We start from the raw sequence: 22599 nt of genomic DNA on the forward strand, positions 1-22599 counted from the left end.
CTATTTCATTGGTTCGTTAAGTTAAACACGGAAATGTTTATTTAAAAAAAAAGACCTGCGATTATTTATTTATTTTTTTAACCTCATGAGACAGAAATATTTAGTCAAACTCGTTTTTCTATTCTATCACTTTGTTTGAGGTAAACATGATTATTTTTATCAAAGGTAAGTAAGTAAGTAAGTCATTTTTATTTATATAGCGCTTTTCCAGACCAGGGTCAGAAAGCGCTTAAACAATCAAAACAATATTCGATAAAGTATATAATTTAAAGGTCAAGATAACACTGATAACACAACAGGAGTTCCAGAAAATTAAGGAAAAGCCTGAACAAATAAAAACGTCTTAAGATCTGAATCTTTATATACTTTATACACTAAATAAATGCAACTTAAAGTGATAGTTCACCCGGAATTCCAACTCATTTTCTACTCAGGGTTTGGAAGAACTTTTGAGGAATCCGTTCTTTTTTTTGTGAGTAATAGACAGAAATGTATGTCCACATGACCCGTCGAACACATGGGCCCTAACTTTTCTTCTTCCAAAAAAAGAAACATCCAAATACCTTCATACTGCTCACCTGTATATGTCCATCTGGTATAGAAGCCTGGACATGAGAAGTTGTTCTGAAAAAATTCAATGAGTCTATATTTTAAGCTTGTGAGTCTCGCTCTGATGAAGGTTATGTGAGTCACTGGGAGATTCTGCTACAAACAAGTTAAAAGTAATAGTAAAAAATGTCATTTATTGTCTTCAATACAAGAGGAGGTGTTACAGACCAGTATTTGGATTTGTTGGTATACCTTTTCTTTTTTTTGGCTCCACTGGCTACTGTCATATTCGTACATTTCTGTCTGTGATTGTAAAAAGGAAATTAACTCTTTCTCCCAACCGTCGACATGAGGCTCACACTCATAGAATACAGTTGAAATTCAAAATTTTGCAATAACATACAAGGTTCAACCATCGACTGACGCGTTCAATTTAAAATAAACCAACAAAAATCACTCATCATTCAGATGACAAAACGTTTGAAATGTTAGAATATTTTCATCCATTTTATTCAATCATTCATAAAACGTAGGCCTGAAGTCGGTGAGATTATCTCCACCAACATCGTAAGAAATATCATAGGTTTATTTAATATAATTATTTGTTTAATAAGTTTGTGGGAACCTGAAATTAAAAGCCTTTAGACCACCAGTGTCATCAAAATAATTGTGTTATATCAGCAATATCATTTTGTGACTTTAATTTTGAACAAACAACATATGCCTTATTTTATTTATTTACTTTTGCTGCTTTTGAATAACGCATGGTGTGAGGACTGCAGCGGTTAGAAAACAAATGAATAAAGAATCCATAAATAAACCTTTGCGCCTCCAGGGCCAGTTCTTTGCAGGTCCTTTGACTGCCCTCGTGAGGTCAAAGATCACGTACGTAGAAACTAACAATTTCACGATGCAGTTATATTTATTATTCTTCAATATAATTCAAATATGAATAAAGAGTTCTGTTTTAAGATGAGTATTTATTTTCAGTCAAAAGGATTTAAGTGAATATAATAATAGATATTTGGACATAAAATGATGACAAAAAGTGATGTAAAGTGTATTAAAATTTTAAATTTAAATTAACAATCCTTTATATTTGCTTGATGGCCCCTCACGACAGCTACTGTAGAAAATGTGTCCCCCAAGGAAAGGCGACCGCTGATCTGGACGGTGGTATGGATTACCATAAAAAATAACTAATCACTTCTAAGTTAGTAAAAATAACCTCCTTGAAGGTAGGAATTATTTTTGACACATAAATGAAAAATGTGAAGAGTTAAAATAAATATTTTACCTCTATGTTATTGTTTTTGGCACCGAGACCACATGCTGTCTCAGTAAAACAACTAAAGAAAAACAGATTGACCTTGAAGGAGAACTGTCAAATAGGAGATTAGTTACACGTTGGTGATTAAAGTCAATGTTTAATGAACATTTAAAGTGGGTTAGATATCAGAGATGTAAACGCAAAAAAGGAAACCAGAGACTCCATGACACTTTCAGAAAACAACACAATCAAAGTGGGATTCTGTATTTAAAAAACAAACCTATTTTCACTTTTATTTTCCCCTTATGTGTTACCATGTTGTGTTTTGGGTGTTAATGTACCTGTATATTTTCTTATTTGTTTTCTCTCTCGTTTGACAGTAACGTACAAAGGAGTCCGAAGAATTATATAATTCAAAACATTATGACCACACTGTATTTGCTCAAAATCCCATGTGTAGTAAGTCCACTGAGAGTCTCATTCGTGTCAGACCTTGTTCTGGCTGTAGAGCCAATGTTGTAATTTTCCACTCACTATTACAAAATCTTTTTATGAGTCAAAGATTCTTCAGTGGCTTCTATTGTATATGTTTATTACGTGAGAACTTCTCAAGCAAAGGTGACGTCAGCCACGGCGTCTTCAATTCAAAGCTAAACACACAACACCGCCACCTTCCGGTCGATACGTTCGTTGTCATGACAACACCTCGACTCAAACCACTTCTAATCCATTCAGAGGTCACCACAGCATCAATCACATCCAGGAAGAATCGACTTTCACCCCGTTTAAATCGGCTGGTGAACACTTTTCCGTGTGAATGTGCAAAATAATTGTGACAAACATCGAGACATGATTCCGCTTTTTGCTTCTTAAACCTCAAGTTCTTCATTTCGCAATGACCGAGTGGTGAGGAAGTCAATATATGAGTGTTGTTAGAGTGAAGGAGCAGCTGTGGATGATAAACATCAGTTTAATAATCGTTTGATCAGAACTGTATCCTCCCATCTTTTGTATAACTGTAAAATAATGATTATAACTCAGTGATCTGGCATGTTTTTTTAGTGATCATGACGTTTGAAAATTTCCCTCACATTTGATCTAATTTTGATTGACAATTACGTCAGGGATTGGAAAACTTCCCTTTTTGCCCGGTTTCAACACTGACTGACAGGCGAGGCATTCCAAGAGGTTTACGAAACCTGAAAATGGCAGCTTTGTTTTTTGAGGTCCCAAATGTTCCCAAGCTAGAGTTCACTTGGGCGAGTGAGTGGTCCGGTATATGGGAATGTTCAGCACTCAAAGTGCTTTGGAATATCTCTACCCCTAGCCCTTGACCCTCGTTTTTAAGGGGTAAAATTGGGACACAACCACACCCATTACAGCATACCGATAGAGACGCAACAACACAATCATATACGTCGATTTATAGCCACAAGCCAACCACACTACATTCTGAGATATTTTATTCTCAATTTCATAAACAACTTTTTAATATAAACATATTTTTCTCTTGATTTTCTGAAAACAAGTTTGTACATCTCTATTCCTTCCCAACAGCTATTAACAGTCAAAATGTTTGGTGAAATATTAGTTACAAGTATTTTTCTTAGCTCTGTATTGTATTGTATTCTTAAAATGTTTTTTATATATATTGAGAATCCCAGAATAAAGTATGTGTAAAATGAAATAATTTATACATTGAAAGAACATTTTTGGATTCTATTGACACTCTCATATCTATTGACACGACAGTCACAAAGCAGTAGAAGTCAACAAGAATATTTCTGTCTCTTCCCTTCTTATAAACTTCATATTTATCTTCATTTATATTGATTTTCCTGTTGTAGATCAATGAATATCAGCTGCTACCAATGATACATTTACTTCCAGGAGTAGCGGAGGACATGGCATATATTTACATAGCAAAACAACTTTCTACTTACATACTTAATCTTCTATATGATTGGTCACAGCTCACGCAGTAAATTAGGACACACAAACATGAAAGTACACAAAGTTGCTCCCGATGTTAAGGCGGATTCTTTTCGCACATTTTTATCAAGATGTCCATTTGGTCCTTGGACTCGATCACACAGGTGGAGCTGTTGGTCTGATGGCTTTGTCTCTTGGTCACGAAGGAGAACTCTCTGTTGCCCTCTCCTGGCGAGGTGCTGGAGATGTGCCGGAAGAGCTTCTGGATGCCGGTGTCGCGCAGCGAACTCCTGAAGGAGCGAGCGGCGAACATGTAGAGGATGGGGTTGACGGTGCTGCTGATGAACACCATGGCGCCGGCGATGAAGGTCATGGTGTCCCGGACGCTCTCCAGGCCTCTGGGAGCGCCGGAGTCCTCCATGGCCAGGATGACCATGGAGAGGATGTTCCCGATGTGGTGGGGGGTCCAGCAGACGCCGAACAGCACCACCACGCTGGCGATCAGGACCGTGGACTTGCGTTTGGACTTGAAGTTCATCTGAGTGATGCGACCGCACATGCAGCTGTAGCAGACCACCAGGATGGAGAACGGCACCACGTAGCCCACCAGGGTCTCCAGCAGGACGCACAGAAGCTCCGGCACCTGAGGGCTGTACTGACGGTACAGACAATGTTCCCCGTCCGGCTCCTTGTCCACCACCTGGGTCAGGATGATGGGCACGCTGAACAAGAAGGCCGCCGTCCATAAGGCCAGGAGGACCTTGTTGAGGGCGTGTTTCCTCTTCCAGTGGGCCGAGGCGAAGGGGTACCGCACGGCCACGAAGCGCTCCACGCTCATGAGCGTGATGAGGAAGACGCTGCTGTACATGCAGGCGTTGATCATGAAGACGATGGCTTTGCAGCAGGCTTCCCCGTAGACCCACGAGTGAGCCAGGGCGTAGATCCACAGAGGCAGTGTGATCAGCACCAGCAGGTCCGCCATGGCCAGATGAAGGATGAGCACCACGGTGTGGGAGCGCTTCTTGATGTACCTCAGTATGGTCCACACCACCATCAGGTTCCCGGGAGCGCCCACCAGGAAGGACAGGCTCAGGATCACGCAGGCGACCACCTTCCCACCGTCGAAGTGCTCCAGGTCCTTGGAGGGAGAGATCTGGGTCGTGCCGTCCATGGTGCGAGTGGATGTGCTGACTGCGACGTCTGGCCCGAGGTCGAAGAACAAAATGCAGCTCAAGCAAGGTATCACTTCCTCTTCACAACAGACTTGAACAGGGTTTCCTCACAGGGGAGTTTTAGAGGCGAAGAAGTGCGTCATGTTCGCACTAACAGAAAGAAAAACCTTTTTTCATTTCGTCTTCGGCGCATGTGTCAAGACTTGCTGCAGATCTGAAGATACTGAGAAATGACTCTATGGAAAAATACAACCTTTTCTTATGTATTTATCAGATTTTATTTTTTTTTACACACAAATACATAAGAAAACAATTGGAACACCATTCTTTAAGTTATTAACAAGATTCAAGATTCAAGTGCAGCTTTATTCGCCAGTACATATTGTTATACATACATTGAATTTGGTTGTGGTTGTGGACGAAATTGGTAACAAAATTGGAAAAGAGATAAACAATATTTACAAAATATACAAGAGAAATAATAATGATAACGATAATGATAATGATAATGATAATGATAATGATAATGATAATAATGATAATGATAATAATGATAATGATAATGATAATGATAATAATAATAATAATAATAATAATAATAATAATAATAATAATAATAATAATAAACACAGTGGAAAAACTGTGAACAGTGCAATGAATGATGTATAAATGGCGACATGGTGGGAATTAACCAGAGTGAGATGGCTGAGGGGAAGAAAGTGTTCTTGTGGTGGGTGGTTCTTGGGCTCTGTAGCGCCGAGTCGAGGGGGCAGAATTGGGAGGATCTGGGTTGAGTCGGGTCTTTGATGATGTTCCCTGCTCTCTTCCTGGCCCAGGACTCATATAGTTCCTGGATGGAGGGCATCGAGGCACCAATGATCCGCTCTGCAGTCTTCACAGTCCGCTGAAGTCTCCTGTCCTGCTGCTGCTAACCACACAGTGATGGAGTAGGAAAGCACCGACTGGATGACTGCACTGTAGAAGTTAATCAACAGATGCTTTGACTGGCCGTGTCTCCTCAGCTGACGCAGGAAGTACATCCTCTGCTGGGCCTTCTTCAGCATGCAGGTCATGTAAGCCTCCCACTTCAGGTCCCGGGAGATTGTTGTTCCCAGGAACTTGAATGAGTCCAAGGGCAGCCACAGGGCTGATGTTGACGGTGAGGGGACATAGGGTTGGGGGGGGGGCCTCCTGAAGTCCACCATCCTCTCCACAGTCTTGAGCGTGTTCGTGCTGCACCACCAAACCAGCCGCTCGACCTCAAGACGATACGCAGACTCGTCGCCGTCCTGGATCAGGCCGATGACTGGTTGAGTCGTCCGCGAACTCCAGGAGTTTGACGGCAGAGGTGTTTGGAGGTGCAGTTGTAAGTGTAGAGTGAGAAGAGCGGCGGAGACAGGACGCATCCCTGGGGTGCGCCGGGGCTGATTGTCAGTGTGGTGGAGGAGGCCTCTCCCTGCCTGTCAGGAGGCTGACATATCAGGAAGTTGACACATCGATATCTTTATTGGATGGCTAGGAATCTTCTTCACCCTCCTTTTTATCACTCAACTTCATGTGTCATAAAGTAAAGTTTCGAGACAAAGTTAGGGAGAAAATCAGGTTTGGACATGTGGACAAAGACAGAAAGTGCGAAACATGTCGACCAATATACTATTGAATGTTCTTTATTACCACTGCAAAGGAGGTAGATAAGGTAGGTAGATAAGGTAGGTAGATAAGGTAGATGGATAAGGTTGATAGATAAGGTAGGTAGAATAGGGTGGTCGGGTGTGTAGATAGAGATTTCATAGAAATGTATCGATACGATTTTGGTGGTGATCTGAACCTCCATTGGTTTCAGGAACGCCAATAGAAGTCCTGAAGTGTAAACTTAAACAACTCTTCTTCACACTTGTCGTATGAGTTTTGCAATTCAATACCACTACTGCCCCCTGTTGTCTGACTTACCTCATTGCTGTCACTGATATAAAAAAAGATAGTGAATGTTATAGATAAAACAAATGTAACCATAAATATTGGGGTAAAGGAATTTACTATATGGCTGTATAGAAGCTGCTTGGCAGAGGACTGTGCTCTCTTAGTGAGTTCGAAGTACTTTGTTTTCATTATTTGTATTATTTCAATATTGAAAACCAGGACAATAATCTAGTTTCCAGAGTAATTCAACTTCTCAACATAAAAGAGTGTTTGTTCTCCCTGAAGTTGTCCTTACTTTCCCTTTCTTGCATCCGAGTCATGTCCTTAAACATCAGTTGCTCTCTTCCAATAAATTGATTCATTCGTGATGTTATCTTGTTTCAAAAACAGCCTGAGGTCGAAGACAAAATGCCGCACGAAGGTTCTAAAACAAAAGCTCTATAGTCACATTTACAGACAATTATTTAATAGAAATAAATCCGAAACGAAAGAGTGTTTTTGGGATGATTTCCACGACTCCGAATAACCCGCGCCAATATGACAAGGAAAATATAGTGTTCGGAAATAAAATGCCTATCTACATCTTTTAAATTCAGAAAACAAAAATTGCTTTGAAACTTTATTGTTTAATAGAAAGAATTAACCTCAATGAACCCTCTCAGCAACAATCTCTTACTCCCTTTTATTTATTTTATTGCTTTTATTTCTTTTAAAATCTATTGGCATTATTGTATTTATTTTATTTTATATGTATTTATGTCTTTGATTTGCTTTAGATTTTGTGCTTAAATATTCTTCTTCTCCTTTGAATTTCATGTAAAATGTAACTTGCCATAATGTTTTGTATACTTTTTGGGGGCAATTTGGAAAACATGTGGAAAAGAAATCTATTGAAATGGGGAAATGTAGGTTTTTCACATTTCTTTAATTTCATTTTCCTTATTTCTTTTCAGTATCCGACTGTGGACGAACATTAAACCGAACTTAGTAGCATAAGAAGTATTTTATTTTTTATTTAACCTGTATTTAAAAAGATAGTCTCATTGAGACACGAGGTCTCATTCTCAGGAGAGACTTGTTTAAGGTAAACATACAATAAAACAAACAACGATTAGTTACAGACAAAATATATAATGAAAGTACAAACACAGTAAAAATCAAAGCAGATTGAAATGTTAAAAACAGGAACACGTTTTCAGAGATTTTGTGCGTTTACAATTACAAAAGTCATAAAATCCCTCATTAAAATTAAACTGGACAACTTCAGATCCTGTTGTAAAGTAGTATAAGAACTTGAAGTCAGAGTACAGAACTTAGGAAATGTTTCTGACGGCTAAATATCTTATTTTGTAATATCTTTAAAGAGTTTACTTCAAGTACTCAATGACATTTTGTTCTTTTTGTGAATATTCCTCACCCCTGATAATTATTAGGATGAATATGGTGATACAATTTTATGAGAAAAAAGTATTTATTGTCATTTTTAATCAAACGATTTATAAATATTTTATCGGCATATTGATTTAATTTTTTTTTAAATATTTGTTTCCGTTCCTTTTATTATCTGTGAGATTTTTTTTCATTTTAAAGCCAATTTGCCTGCAGATGAATAATAAAACAATTGTTGTTTTAATAGTTTCCATGTCTAAGTATTTCCATTTAATCACTATTTCGAAACTACAAACCGTACTTCCGGGTCGACGTGTTGCGTCATGACGGTGACGCACACGTCGCCAGGAAAGCCTCCTCTCCCCCGGACAGCTGCTGCCGCGAAGTAAACACAACGATGGACACTTCTGCGACGTGAACATTGCAATATCAACAGAAAAGCAGCAACAGTTCCACCGGGAAGCGTCGGATGTTGACTAACTTCCCGACTACACGAACCGTAAGTGACGTTCGCACGCACTCGGACTCGATGCTAACCGAGGCTAAAGCTACCGAGCTAGCGTTAGCTGACGTGTTAGCTAATGTAGGTAAACACAGAAAGAGACGTTTTAGATCTTTAAATAATATTTTACCGTCGTCTTTCTCTCTAACAATTTTAGTTATGCTTTATAAATGTCCTTTTTTTTAAACGTTTTTCTTTTTTTAGATATACGTGTTAACGCTAACGGCTAACTTAGTTGACTTCCAGCGCCTGTGCAAAAGTTAAAAATAAATAACCTGTTTGTAAATGAATGACTTAAAAGTAGTTCCCAGTCCGAGCAAGTTGACTCACTATTCGTCCACAAGTTGTCAAAGTGTCTTGATGTCTCCAGGTTTCCTGCCGCCAGTGACAGCCCGAGCAGCAGCCATGCCTCTCGTGTTCCTGGAGAGGTTCCCCTGGCCCAGCCTGCAGACCTACACCGGGCTCAGTGTGGCTCTGCTGGCCGGCAGCATCTACAGCGCCTACACCACGGTCACCGATCCGGGGTTCGGGGTCCTGGAAGCCGAGGAGTCGCCCTCCGCCTCCGAGCTGGGCTTGGAACATATAAGCAATGATATCAGCAACTCGGAATTGGCCTCGACAGTCTGGTGGTACCTGGTCACGGACTATCTCTTCGTGTGGGTGAGTATTTTTGCATAACATCCAAATAACTTCCACACTGCTCCCCCCATACTTCGTCTCTAATGTCCCTTTTATATTGAAGCCTGGACATGAGAAATTGCTGCATTTAAAACTTAAATAAGTCTATATTTTAAGCTCATTTGTAGCTCAATGTCTCAGGAAAATTGCCATTTCAAACGCTACTCTTGTAGCTGTGTGAGGCTTCTAAGCAAAAATAAAGGAAAAGTTGTAAGCTCTTTTTTATATATATATATATATCTTTTTTTATTTTTTGAATCTGATTTAGAAGCACCTTCTTCCCAAATATTGTTTAATACTCACTTAAATCTTTTTGAGGGGCAAAAGATATACAAAAAATGACAAAAGACAAAGACAACCATCCTAAAACTTAAACCCTTAAGTCATGTTTAGAGACTAGCAGTGACTAGCAGTGAATGGTATGAATAAAAACATCACAACATGATCTTTGACCTCATGAGGGTCACATAAATACAGTCAAAGTAGTGAAGATGTGGCATTAAAACGGGGGTGTCTCGGGGTAAATCTCACGCAGGCACACTGACAATTTGGAATCATTTTGTCATGTCAAGGCTACAAGAGAGACATTACAGACGAGCAGTATGGATGTTTTGATTGTGACTTTTTATTATAAAATTGAGCCCCAGTCACGACCGTTAAATGAACAAACACTTATGTCTGTGATGAAAAAAAAGACACGGATTCATCTGAAAATATTCCCAACTTTTAGTCACCATGAGGGTGAGTGGTACATTAGTAAAAATGTAAGTTAATAGACGACTCTCTTCTGCGAGCAGCATCGACTCAGATAAAGGTTACATCTATTTATCACAAATCTATACAAGACGAGTGAGGTATGCGCTCAGTTATCCCATCACTATGGATACACACATTATTATCGTCTCCTTCAGAGGCTCCTCTGCTGCAGGATCACTCGCCGTATTATTGCCAGACGCTCATTTCGCTTCAATATTCAAATCGAATGAGTCTCTACTCAATGCATGCAAACGTCTTTATCTTTGTGGTTTTGAGCCTGTATTTAGTTTGTAGGCAAACGAGAAGTGATCTGGATTCTGTATTATCAAGGTTTACACAAGTTAAATAAATCAACTAAAACATGAGACTTATTATGAGATGCATGATAATGACTATATAATAATACACTTTGTTTTTAGACCGCATGTTTTATATGCATGTATACAAATTAAAATTTAAAATTAAAATTATAAATTTTTAAATGCATTTAAGGTTCACTTGCTCGCAATGTTTTGAAGTTTTACATTCCTGTTATACATGAGACGGATGTCTTCATATATAAATATAAATATAATATAATGTAAATGGGAGCATTGCTTATCTGTGTAATGGAAAAGCATTTGATTTATTGTGACGTTATGTTCCAGCCAGTAAACATCCTTGACATGATTATACCTCCAGGATGAAACGAGTATTTATGTACAACTTATCTTCTTTGTGGATCGAGTGTGTATTTGGCAACAAAAACCTAATAATGAAAACCTTATTTTATAGTTTCATTTATGACGGCTCATGATTCACATTTATCAGTCGGGTGTGTGTGATCCTAGAGATTATCTATTTAATAAGTTGAGTTTTATCTACCATAAAAACATGTTGAAAACATAACTTTTGTCAAACAGGTGTTGGTGAACACTTTCTGCTGCACTTTGATGTTAATTGCCAAAATGATCCAGTATTTGGTTTTCGGCCCGTTGAGAGTGAGCGAGAAGCAGGTGAGTCTGTTTTGTGCTGTTTTTTTCTCTTTTGTTCAAACGCCAACCATCTATCCCTGTGTGTTCCCCTCACAGCACTTGAAAGATAAATTCTGGAATTTCATATTCTACAAATTCATCTTCATCTTCGGCGTGCTCAACGTACAGACCATGGAGGAGGTGGTCATGTGGTGCTTGTGGTTCGCCGCCCTGGTCTTTCTTCATCTCATGGTGCAACTCTGCAAAGACAGATTTGAATACGTGAGTAGAAACATAATCGCCCGCAAACATCACAGATTCTCTTCGGTTCAAGCTACTTATCCGTCCATTTATTAGCCTCTTTTTAATAAATAATGATTGAAAGTTCCTCAACAGGTTTATAAAAATCAAAGATTACATTCCTGTGTCTGTTGGTTCCACTTCACAACATGATTTGGAGCTTGTAATCCATGCGTTTGTGTCTTCTTGCCTGGACTACTGCAACAGTTTGTTTTCATGTCTTAACAAGAAGGATCAGTCTCGCCTGCAGTTCATACAAAACTCTGCAGCCAGAATTCTGACCTGCTCTAGTAGAAGAACTCACATTTCTCCGATCCTTAAATCTCTTCACTGGCTGCCAGTTTCTTTCAGGATCATTTTTAAAATTCTGGTTCTTACTTTCAGATCTATTCATGGTCAGACCTTCCATCAGTGATCTGATCCAGCCTTACACCCTAGCTTGGGCTCTGAGGTCTGTGGATCAGAATCTACTGATGGTTCCTGAACACGCTTCAGGACCAGAGGAGAGAAATCCTTCCAGGCTGTTGCTCCTAAGCTTTGGAACGATCTTCCTCTCCTTCTGTGTTTGATGATCTACTGACTCCTTCAAGAAACATCTTAAGACGTTTTTATTTGTTCAGGCTTTTCCTTGATTTTCTGGAACTCCTGTTGTGTTATCGGTTTTATTTTGACCTTTAAAGTATATACTTTATTGAAAATTGTTTTGATTGTTTAAGCGCTTTGTGACCCTGGTCTGGAAACCGGCTATATAAATAAAAATTACTTGCTTACTTACTTACTTCTATTTAAAGACCCGTGAACTCACAAGCCTGGAGTCTCTGATACACTTTCAGTCGCACATCCAGGCCACGTCCATGGATCGGATTCCCGTCGGCAAGTTTGGGGCAAACGAAGTATCAGATGTTGTGAAAGCGCTGCCTGTTTCTGTGGAGGCCACAGTTTAGTGGCCGCTAACATCTGCGCGAAGTCATCTCGGTCTCTCGACAATCTGGCTCGACATGAGGTCGAAAATCAGTGTGTGTTTTTGTGTATTTGTGCGTTTGGACAAACATTTCCTCTGTGGAGCTCGGAGGCAGAAATAACCAGCAGTGTTACAGTCACAGTTATATAAGGATGAAGATATATCGGTGAAGTCACAAGTTGAAACCGACTCTGGCCTCGTGGTTCAGTGCATCGAGTCCATTCAGGGACAAATATGTTATTTTCACGTCCGTCTACAGACGTTATAGAAAGAATATAAGTATCCGATGCATTGATGGAACCTTTTGTCTCCCACAGTTGTCGTTTTCTCCCTCCACGCCCATGAACAGTCACGTGCGAGTGCTGTGTCTGCTGGTGTCGCTGCTGCTGGACTGCTGTGGCCTCGCCGTCGTCTGTGGTCTGCTGGGCGCCTCGTACGGCATGCACACGCTTTCTTTCATGGCTGCAGAGGTAAGACGTTCACCTCAGTCCTGGAGTCTACTACCGTAAGGTGTTTGGACCGGAGTGTGGCCTGGAACTGTCAGTCCTTGACGGGTACAAAGATGGAACTATTGGAACTTTTCCTCTAGAAAATTCCAGCCGTACTTAACTTAACTCTCCTCTGTTGTTTGTTTCCACCGGCCCTGATACCTACAAGTGGTACTTAACATAGAGCAGTACAATCTGGAGGTGATGGAGTACTGGCCAAACTCACCAATACGTTGTATATGTTGACATTTTGTCACGTTACTGTTTTGATATTTAACATCACTGAATCTTTTTTTTATTGTTTTTTTGGGGAGCTTAAACAATATTTTTTAAATAGTTTAGTTTTATTTTTATTTTAATTGCAAATATTTACACAATTGCAACTTTCTTCAGTAAGTCATTTATTAAGTCCTGAGCACTTAAAGCAACAATACATTCCTGCACAATCCCAACAATGGCTGAGGACAAGAGGATACAGTTGCTTTTAAAGCTGATGTTTGGACATATTTTTGGCTTTTAAGTTCTGTTAAATCAACCAAAAAAAGGTGTAACGATCACAAGATGTCAAAACAATTCACTGTCCCCAAAAATAATTTAGAAAATGATGCAAGTGTGTAGAAATGTATCCAATCGGATCGTGACGAGTGTATCGCTGCAGACCTCGTCATTTCTCTACTGCCTGCTTGGGTCCAAAGTGCAGCAGGTACTAGACATGTCTTTGACGTACCGTGCTGGTGGAAATTAGAACACAAAACTATTAAATATTTTCAATGTGAGTTTAACCTTAAATGTATTTATGTTTTAGGTTTTTTTCGAGTTTGTTTCTTCTGCCGTTTCTATGTTGAACTTGCTGCTGTGACGACTCAAATCTCAACTGTGTGATGAAACCTATTTTTTATGTACAAGAAAACTTTTTTTTTCTAATGTGCTTCCTTAATCCAAATGTGTGCATTATTTTATGAATGGGAAAAAAGGTGTATTTTTTAACCCTTGTGTATCGAATGATTTCCTGTAACTAGACGTAACTTGATGTTCATTTGTCCTTCAGTGTCTGCTGGTGACCGTGCGCACCGGACATGTCATCATGAGGTAAGTCCCTTTCAAAGCCTTCTTAAAACATGCACTGCCACGTGCACTCGCCTGCTACGCAGACTTGCAGTCAAGAAGATCTAACCAGCAGCTCTGGTTCGCTCGAGTCCTTCAGCAGGTTTTCAACATCCAAATACAAATCTGTGAAAAAAAAAAAAAAATCTTTTGCCCTTTTGGCGCATGTTTGACAAATATTTGTTTAGAGTTTTTGCAAGAACTTGCTGTTCCAAAAAAGGAAGATGTTTGTTCTAAACTTTTTTTTTATGACTACTGGGGGTCAATAGCTGACGAAAAAATGAAAAAGCCCAAGACAGGGTTGTGAAAAGAAAGAAAATAGTTTAAAATATTTAATTATTTAGTGATTTTCTCAGAAAAGACTCAAATGTGTGCGATGTGTTCCAGATATTCCATCCACCTGTGGGACCTGAACCACCCGGGCACCTGGGAGAGCAAAGGAACGTACGTGTACTACACGGACTTCGTCATGGAGCTGGCCATGCTGTTCCTGGACCTGCTGCACCACATCCACATGCTGGTGAGACTCCAGGAGAAGAACTGCTTCGAACAACAACGAGAGCAGCCGACGACTAAAACCTTTCCTCCACCAGCTCTTTGGAAACATATGGCTGTCCATGGCCAGCCTGGTGATCTTCATGCAGCTCCGCTACCTCTTCCACGAGGTCCAGCGCCGCGTCCGCAAACACAAGAACTACCTGCGCGTCATCAACAACATGGAGGCCAGGTGAGCCACTGATCGCATGCCGGCATCGCCGAGGATAAACCTGTAAAAACCGATTTGACTTTGTTCGGCAGATTCTCTGTTGCGACGGCAGAAGAGCTGGCAGCCAACGACGACGACTGCGCCATCTGCTGGGACGCCATGTCAACTGCACGCAAGCTGCCCTGTGGACATCTCTTCCATAAGTAACTACACACTATGACTATGGCTGCACGATATTGGAAATAAGTGCTATTTTGGTGACTTGTATTAGGGGTTGAAAGAGACGAGTGACTGGATCACTAGTGTCTGAGTAGATCATATTAGTCTTACTTCCGTGTATATACTGAGCCGCGTCGCCATAGCAACCAAGGCTAACAAGCTGCACCGTTCACAGACGGACCGAGACGACAACAAGACATAGAAGTACAAACTGAAAACTTTAAAGAACGTGACACTGATTGGTTGAAGTGCGCATTTTAGAAATGCTTGATTTATACAATAAATAATTATAATTAATCACACATGTTTTCCATATGTATATCGCACGCGCCAATATTGCGATATCAATATTTTTTCAATATATCCTGCAGCCCCAACTATAACTACTTCTATGTCAATATATTGGAGCCACCAGAATATTGAAGGGTTGAATTTTTCCATTAAAAATGTTAAAACGTAAATGTTTTAATTGAAATTATTATTCATCTTCAAGCGTTGAATTATGATCATGTGATCATTTGCGTGTCGTGTGATTGGCTGAAATAGATTAAGTAGGTTGATGCTCTTTTGTTATTGTCTGGTGGCACTAATATACTAACATTTTATATTTGATTTAAAAGACAACAGATTAAATAAGTTAGTTTAGAAAAAAATAAAGTTTCAATAAAGAAATTCAACATTTGACATTAAATTCAAACCATATAATCTTGATTTTAGTCGCACACAGGATGTTTTATGTTCTCCTCGTCAACTTAAGTCATTCAAATTGATAAAAAAAATAATAATCAAACAATCATTCTCATTTGAGAAAGTTGGCAAAGATAATGTGAGTTGTGTGTGTACTCGTAGGTTGTCATGACAACTGAGATCACTACTCTTCACATCGTCGGCCATGATGGAAATGAACTGAACTGTCGTCACTGCCCCTTTGATCAGACAAAGCTGCTGATGATAGGTCTTAGGCAGCACTGCTGCGCTAGTGATGACGGTTCAAAATCAAACTAACCATAGATAAATATTTAAAAACATTATTTTATATAAAACATCACGAGAAGTTAAAACTCAACACGTCTGCAGCTCCTGCCTGCGCTCGTGGCTGGAACAAGACACGTCGTGTCCCACCTGTAGGAAGTCCCTGAACATCAGCGGGGACGGGACCCCGGCGAGGGGCCAGCAGCCCGGCACCGGCCTGGAGGGCAACGCGGGTCCGGCCGGGGCGGCCGCGGACCCTCGACAACACGCGCACCACAACAACCACTTCTTCCACTTCGACGGTCAGTCCTGCTCCGAGACCAGAGTTCCGAACCAGAACCACTCAATGCTCCGTTCCTTCAGGGTCCCGCATCGCCAGCTGGCTGCCCAGCTTCTCCGTGGAGGTGATGCACACGACCAACATCCTGGGCATGGCTCAGGCCAACAACTCTCAGCTCACAGCCATGGTGGGTCTGCCGTGACCACAGGAGGTCCGAAGGTTGGCGTGACACCCCTCTCTCTCTCTCATCCTGCACAGGCCCATCAGATCCAGGAGATGTTCCCTCAGGTGCCCTCCTACCTGGTCATGCAGGATCTCCAGCTGACCCGCTCCGTGGAGGTGACCACGGACAACATCCTGGAGGGGAGAATCCAGGTGCCTTTCCCCACACAGGTGCGTGTCGGCTTCACTCTCCTGGGCGTCTTTGGTTCCGTCTAACCCCGTCCGTCCCTGCAGGCTCCGGACCGGGCCTCGGTCCAGGTGGACTCCGCCTCAGGGGAGCAGGCGGGCCCCAGCGGGGAGGATAACCCGGGCGAGCCGGACAACCTGGAGGTCCGAGGAGGTCGCTTCTCCAAGTCTGCAGAGGAGAGACAGAAGATGCTGAAGCAGAGGAAAGAGGACTTGATCCACGAGGCTCGCAGGTCTGAACCCAACCTTCAATTTATCCTACGCTGAATATCGCAGTATTTATATTATATATTCATGTACCGTGTCCATATTTAGCAGCAGTTTACTCGTGTACAATTGTTAATGAATCTACAATTATCGTGTGAATATTGACGTATATTAGCGTTTTAATTTTGCTGTTGCAATTTAACTTCCGTCAATATCGCCTCAGCTGTTAAAGTAACAATAAAATCATGCTAGATCCACGCGGTGACTGGGGACGAGAGGATACAGTTTAAAGCTGATGTTTGGACATATTTTGGTTTGAAAAAACAAATGAAAGCAGTTACGACTTCGTCAAGAGTCATGTGGTCTGTAAATACTGCAACACCAGAGTCAAGTACTCGACAATACTACACATATATACTTGTTACTACACTGTGAAACACCAGAGTCAAGTACTCGACAATACTACACATATATACTTGTTACTACACTATGACAACACCAGAGTCAAGTACTCGACAATACTACACAAATATACTTGTTACTACACTATCACAACACCAGAGTCAAGTACAAGACAATACTACACATATATCCTTGTTACTACACTATGACAACACCAGAGTCAAGTAATCGACAATACTACACATATATCCTTGTTACTACACTATGACAACACCAGAGTCAAGTACTTGACAATACTACACATATATCCTTGTTACTACACTATGACAACACCAGAGTCAAGTACTTGACAATACTACACATATATCCTTGTTACTACACTATGACAACACCAGAGTCAAGTAATCGACAATACTACACATATATCCTTGTTACTACACTATGACAACACCAGAGTCAAGTAATCGACAATACTACACATATATCCTTGTTACTACACTATGACAACACCAGAGTCAAGTACTTGACAATACTACACATATATCCTTGTTACTACACTGTGACAACACCAGAGTCAAGTACTTGACAATACTACACATATATCCTTGTTACTACACTATGACAACACCAGAGTCAAGTAATCGACAATACTACACATATATCCTTGTTACTACACTGTGACAACACCAGAGTCAAGTACTCGACAATACTACATATATACTTGTTACTACACTATGACAACACCAGAGTCAAGTACTCGACAATACTACACAAATATACTTGTTACTACACTATCACAACACCAGAGTCAAGTACAAGACAATACTACACATATATCCTTGTTACTACACTATGACAACACCAGAGTCAAGTACAAGACAATACTACACATATATCCTTGTTACTACACTATGACAACACCAGAGTCAAGTACTTGACAATACTACACGTATATCCTTGTTGCTACACTATGACAACACCAGAGTCAAGTACTTGACAATACTACACATATATCCTTGTTACTACACTATGACAACACCAGAGTCAAGTACTTGACAATACTACACATATATCCTTGTTACTACACTATGACAACACCAGAGTCAAGTACTTGACAATACTACACATATATCCTTGTTACTAAACTGTGACAACACCAGAGTCAAGTACTCGACAATACTACACGTATATCCTTGTTACTACACTATGACAACACCAGAGTCAAGTACTCGACAATACTACACATATATCCTTGTTACTACACTATGACAACACCAGAGTCAAGTACTCGACAATACTACACATATATCCTTGTTACTACACTATGACAACACCAGAGTCAAGTAATTGACAATACTACACATATATCCTTGTTACTACACTATGACAACACCAGAGTCAAGTACTTGACAATACTACACATATATCCTTGTTACTACACTATGACAACACCAGAGTCAAGTACTTGACAATACTACACATATATCCTTGTTACTACACTATGACAACACCAGAGTCAAGTAATCGACAATACTACACATATATCCTTGTTACTACACTATGACAACACCAGAGTCAAGTAATCGACAATACTACACATATATCCTTGTTACTACACTATGACAACACCAGAGTCAAGTACTTGACAATACTACACATATATCCTTGTTACTACACTATGACAACACCAGAGTCAAGTACTTGACAATACTACACATATATCCTTGTTACTACACTATGACAACACCAGAGTCAAGTACTTGACAATACTACACGTATATCCTTGTTACTACACTGTGACAACACCAGAGTCAAGTACTCGACAATACTACACATATATACTTGTTACTACACTATGACAACATCAGAGTCAAGTACAAGACAATACTACACATATATCCTTGTTACTACACTATGACAACACCAGAGTCAAGTAATCGACAATACTACACATATATCCTTGTTACTACACTATGACAACACCAGAGTCAAGTACTCGACAATACTACACATATATCCTTGTTACTACACTATGACTACACCAGAGTCAAGTACTTGACAATACTACACATATATCCTTGTTACTACACTATGACAACACCAGAGTCAAGTACTTGACAATACTACACATATATCCTTGTTACTACACTATGACAACACCAGAGTCAAGTACTTGACAATACTACACATATATCCTTGTTACTACACTATGACAACACCAGAGTCAAGTACTTGACAATACTACACATATATCCTTGTTACTACACTATGACAACACCAGAGTCAAGTACTTGACAATACTACACATATATCCTTGTTACTACACTATGACAACACCAGAGTCAAGTAATCGACAATACTAGACATATATCCTTGTTACTACACTATGACAACACCAGAGTCAAGTACTCGACGTTACTACACTATGACAACACCAGAGTCAAGTACTCGACAATACTACACATATATCCTTGTTACTACACTGTGACAACACCAGAGTCAAGTACGCGACAATACTACACATATATCCTTGTTACTACACTATGACAACACCAGAGTCAAGTACTCGACGTTACTACACTATGACAACACCAGAGTCAAGTACTCGACAATACTACACAAATATACTTGTTTCTACACTATGACAACATCAGAGTCAAGTACAAGACAATACTACACATATATACTTGTTACTACACTATGACAACACCAGAGTCAAGTAATCGACAATACTACACATATATCCTTGTTACTACACTATGACAACACCAGAGTCAAGTAATCGACAATACTACACATATATCCTTGTTACTACACTATGACAACACCAGAGTCAAGTACTTGACAATACTACACATATATCCTTGTTACTACACTATGACAACACCAGAGTCAAGTACTCGACGTTACTACACTATGACAACACCAGAGTCAAGTACTCGACAATACTACACATATATCCTTGTTACTACACTATGACAACACCAGAGTCAAGTACTCGACAATACGGCGTGAGTCACGATGTATCGTGATTCGTGTCGTTTCACCAGACTCTTGCCGATACACACTCCTTGTAACTGTCAATGACTTTGATCTGCAGGAGATTCCTGACCACGAGTCCAGAGGACCAGGAGGAGGACCTGCCGGGACTGGAGGACGACGAAGCCTCCGGGTCGATGACGCTCCGGCGTAGAACGATGGCGGCGGCCGCAGAGAGACGTATGCGTCCTTCGCCCTGATCCGCAAACTCGCTGGAATAGATCCATTTAAATCCCTCCCAAAAAAAGGCATGAGCTGTTTTTCAAAAAACCCATCTCCGTGTTCGGTCCAACATGATCTTATCAGTAATTCAAACCCCTGCGGGCGAACACGACCTCTGGACCGTCGCAGCTGCCGGAAAACGTTCGGGGAGGGATTCTCTGCCGCTGGAGCTCCAGTGGGAGCTTTACTCAAAAATCCAAGGGCGCGAATCACAAAAAACGTGCCAGTTTCACGTTTGCGACGAAAACTTCTTTGAACACCAGCCTCCTTCGTAGAATTCTCTTTATTAACCCGGTTTGTTTGTTTTTTTGCTGGTGGGAGGAGGAGGAGGAGGAGGAGGAGGAGGAGGAGGAGGAGGAGGATGAGGAGGAGGAGGAGGAGGAGGAGGAGGAGCAGGAGGATGAGGAGGGGAGACGCTGAATCTTTAGGTTTTTATCTCTACTGTGAATTGAAACACGAGCGTCTTTATTTCTTACATTGGAGTAAGAGAATGTCACTTGAGTGTTTCTGCGCCTTTTTTCAACATGAATGTTTCCGCGGGACATGAACGCTGCGAGTGTTCCGACCCGACCCGGGCCGGGCCGGTTCCGACCTCCCGAACCGGGTTCATTTGTATTTACCAACATGGGCTGTGAGGTGTTTGTAATCTTTTGTTTAGTCGTCATTGTGAGCTGTGGATGAGGGAAGATTTACTTTTGATTGGTTAGATTAACATCTGCCGTCGGCTTGTTTTACACTTTTAAACACGAGCTGGATTGAAACCTGTAGCATCTTCTCTTTTTGATCCATTTGTGTTTTCGTTCTTTTCTCCGCTCGACTCCGGCTCGTCCGGGTTCACAACACGGAGCTCGTGTGAGACTTTTTTTGAAAGTTCCTGATTATTTAAAAGCTGTTTTTAATTTTTTTTCCGCTAATTCTATTTTATTTTCTCGAATAAATCTCCGAAGTGTTTCGGTCGAAGCGTCGACATGCGAGGTTGCGTTGACTGAGCTTTGTTTCCGTGCCTGCTTCATGTTTCTTGAATCGTTTCTGTAAATGTAGATTTTCTTTTGTAAAATATATTAATATAAAAATACACGCTTCATCAACTGAGCCCTGGTTTTTCTTTTTTAAATATGTCTCTTCTGACCTTCTGTGGTATTATTTTTATATTTGACTGCATAAGTAGAAATAATGTATTTTTTGTTGGTCTAAATATTATATTTTGAAATTCATGAGAATCAAACTTTTATTGCCAGTGTTACAGAATTGATGTGCAGTGTTGATACAGATCAAAATAATTAAATAAATCCAAATTAAATACTAAACTAAGACGAAGTAATAGGGTCACTTAAAAAAAAAAAAAATACTACGATATTAAAGTCGTAGGAAAATAATTTATTACGATATTAAAGTCGTAGGAAAATAATTTATTACGAGATTAAAGTCGTAGGAGTACGCAATTAAGTATTTTTTATGACTTTAAACTTGTAATAAAAGGATGATTTTTTTTAAGTGGCCCTAATACTCCTTCGTAGAAAACAAAATACTTCAATTAAATCATTTTTTAAACATGCAATATATTTTATTAAACATGTATTTTAATTCATATTTTGTATTCCATTGTTTTAATCTATTGTCACGATCTTGCATTATTATTACACAATATTTTTTGTACTATTACATTAAAATGTCACATCTTTTACAACACTTTATATTTTACTAACTACGTATTTTATTTACTTCATTTTCATTTAATTAATTGTAACACACAGTATGTAAACAATCTTTTTTTTCTTTCATTATAGAAATATTTTAAAATGCAATTATTAATCACCTTGTATTTTAATAATTGTATTTGATTAAATTTAAATTAATTTAGTGTCACAACTGCTCAGAAATACTGTGAAATATTACGACTCGGTCTCATTATTTCTTTTCATTATTTTTAAAAATATGTATGTTTTTTTAATTAATTCTTTCTACTTAATTATTTTTTTGGTCACGAAAATTTAGCCATAATATGAATTTTTCTATTCAATATTTGTAATTGTCAATATATAAATTCAACTTTATTTCTTGGCCTAAACGTGAAAGAACGATTTAACACTTTATATCTGCAGTTATTCCGATCTCACCATCTATTAAAGCTGAACTTTTAATTCTATATTCGATGATTTATTTCTCATGT

General features: G+C 39.7%; 2 protein-coding genes across 2 annotated transcripts; one reads left to right on the forward strand and one right to left on the reverse strand.

Annotated features, from left to right (window-relative positions):
• Positions 1–3265: 3265 nt before the first annotated feature.
• Positions 3266–5005, reverse strand: LOC148076304 (leukotriene B4 receptor 1). Its single transcript, XM_087794001.1, has one exon. It carries the CDS (start codon positions 4920–4922, stop codon positions 3849–3851), a length of 1074 nt encoding a protein of 357 aa, XP_087650127.1. The 5' UTR covers positions 4923–5005; the 3' UTR covers positions 3266–3848.
• Positions 5006–8563: 3558 nt separating this feature from the next.
• Positions 8564–21521, forward strand: amfra (autocrine motility factor receptor a). Its single transcript, XM_087793471.1, has 14 exons — positions 8564–8731; positions 9105–9394; positions 11071–11163; positions 11239–11403; positions 12700–12852; positions 13919–13959; positions 14362–14494; positions 14568–14701; positions 14773–14883; positions 15977–16173; positions 16235–16338; positions 16410–16544; positions 16608–16792; positions 20269–21521. Exons 2-14 carry the CDS (start codon positions 9140–9142, stop codon positions 20405–20407), a joined length of 1845 nt encoding a protein of 614 aa, XP_087649597.1. The 5' UTR covers positions 8564–8731; positions 9105–9139; the 3' UTR covers positions 20408–21521.
• The last annotated feature ends 1078 nt before the right edge of the window (positions 21522–22599 follow it).

Source organism: Callionymus lyra, chromosome 6, assembly GCF_982586985.1.
Source record: "Callionymus lyra chromosome 6, fCalLyr1.hap1.1, whole genome shotgun sequence".
In the NCBI taxonomy this organism is placed as follows: Eukaryota; Metazoa; Chordata; class Actinopteri; order Syngnathiformes; family Callionymidae; genus Callionymus; species Callionymus lyra.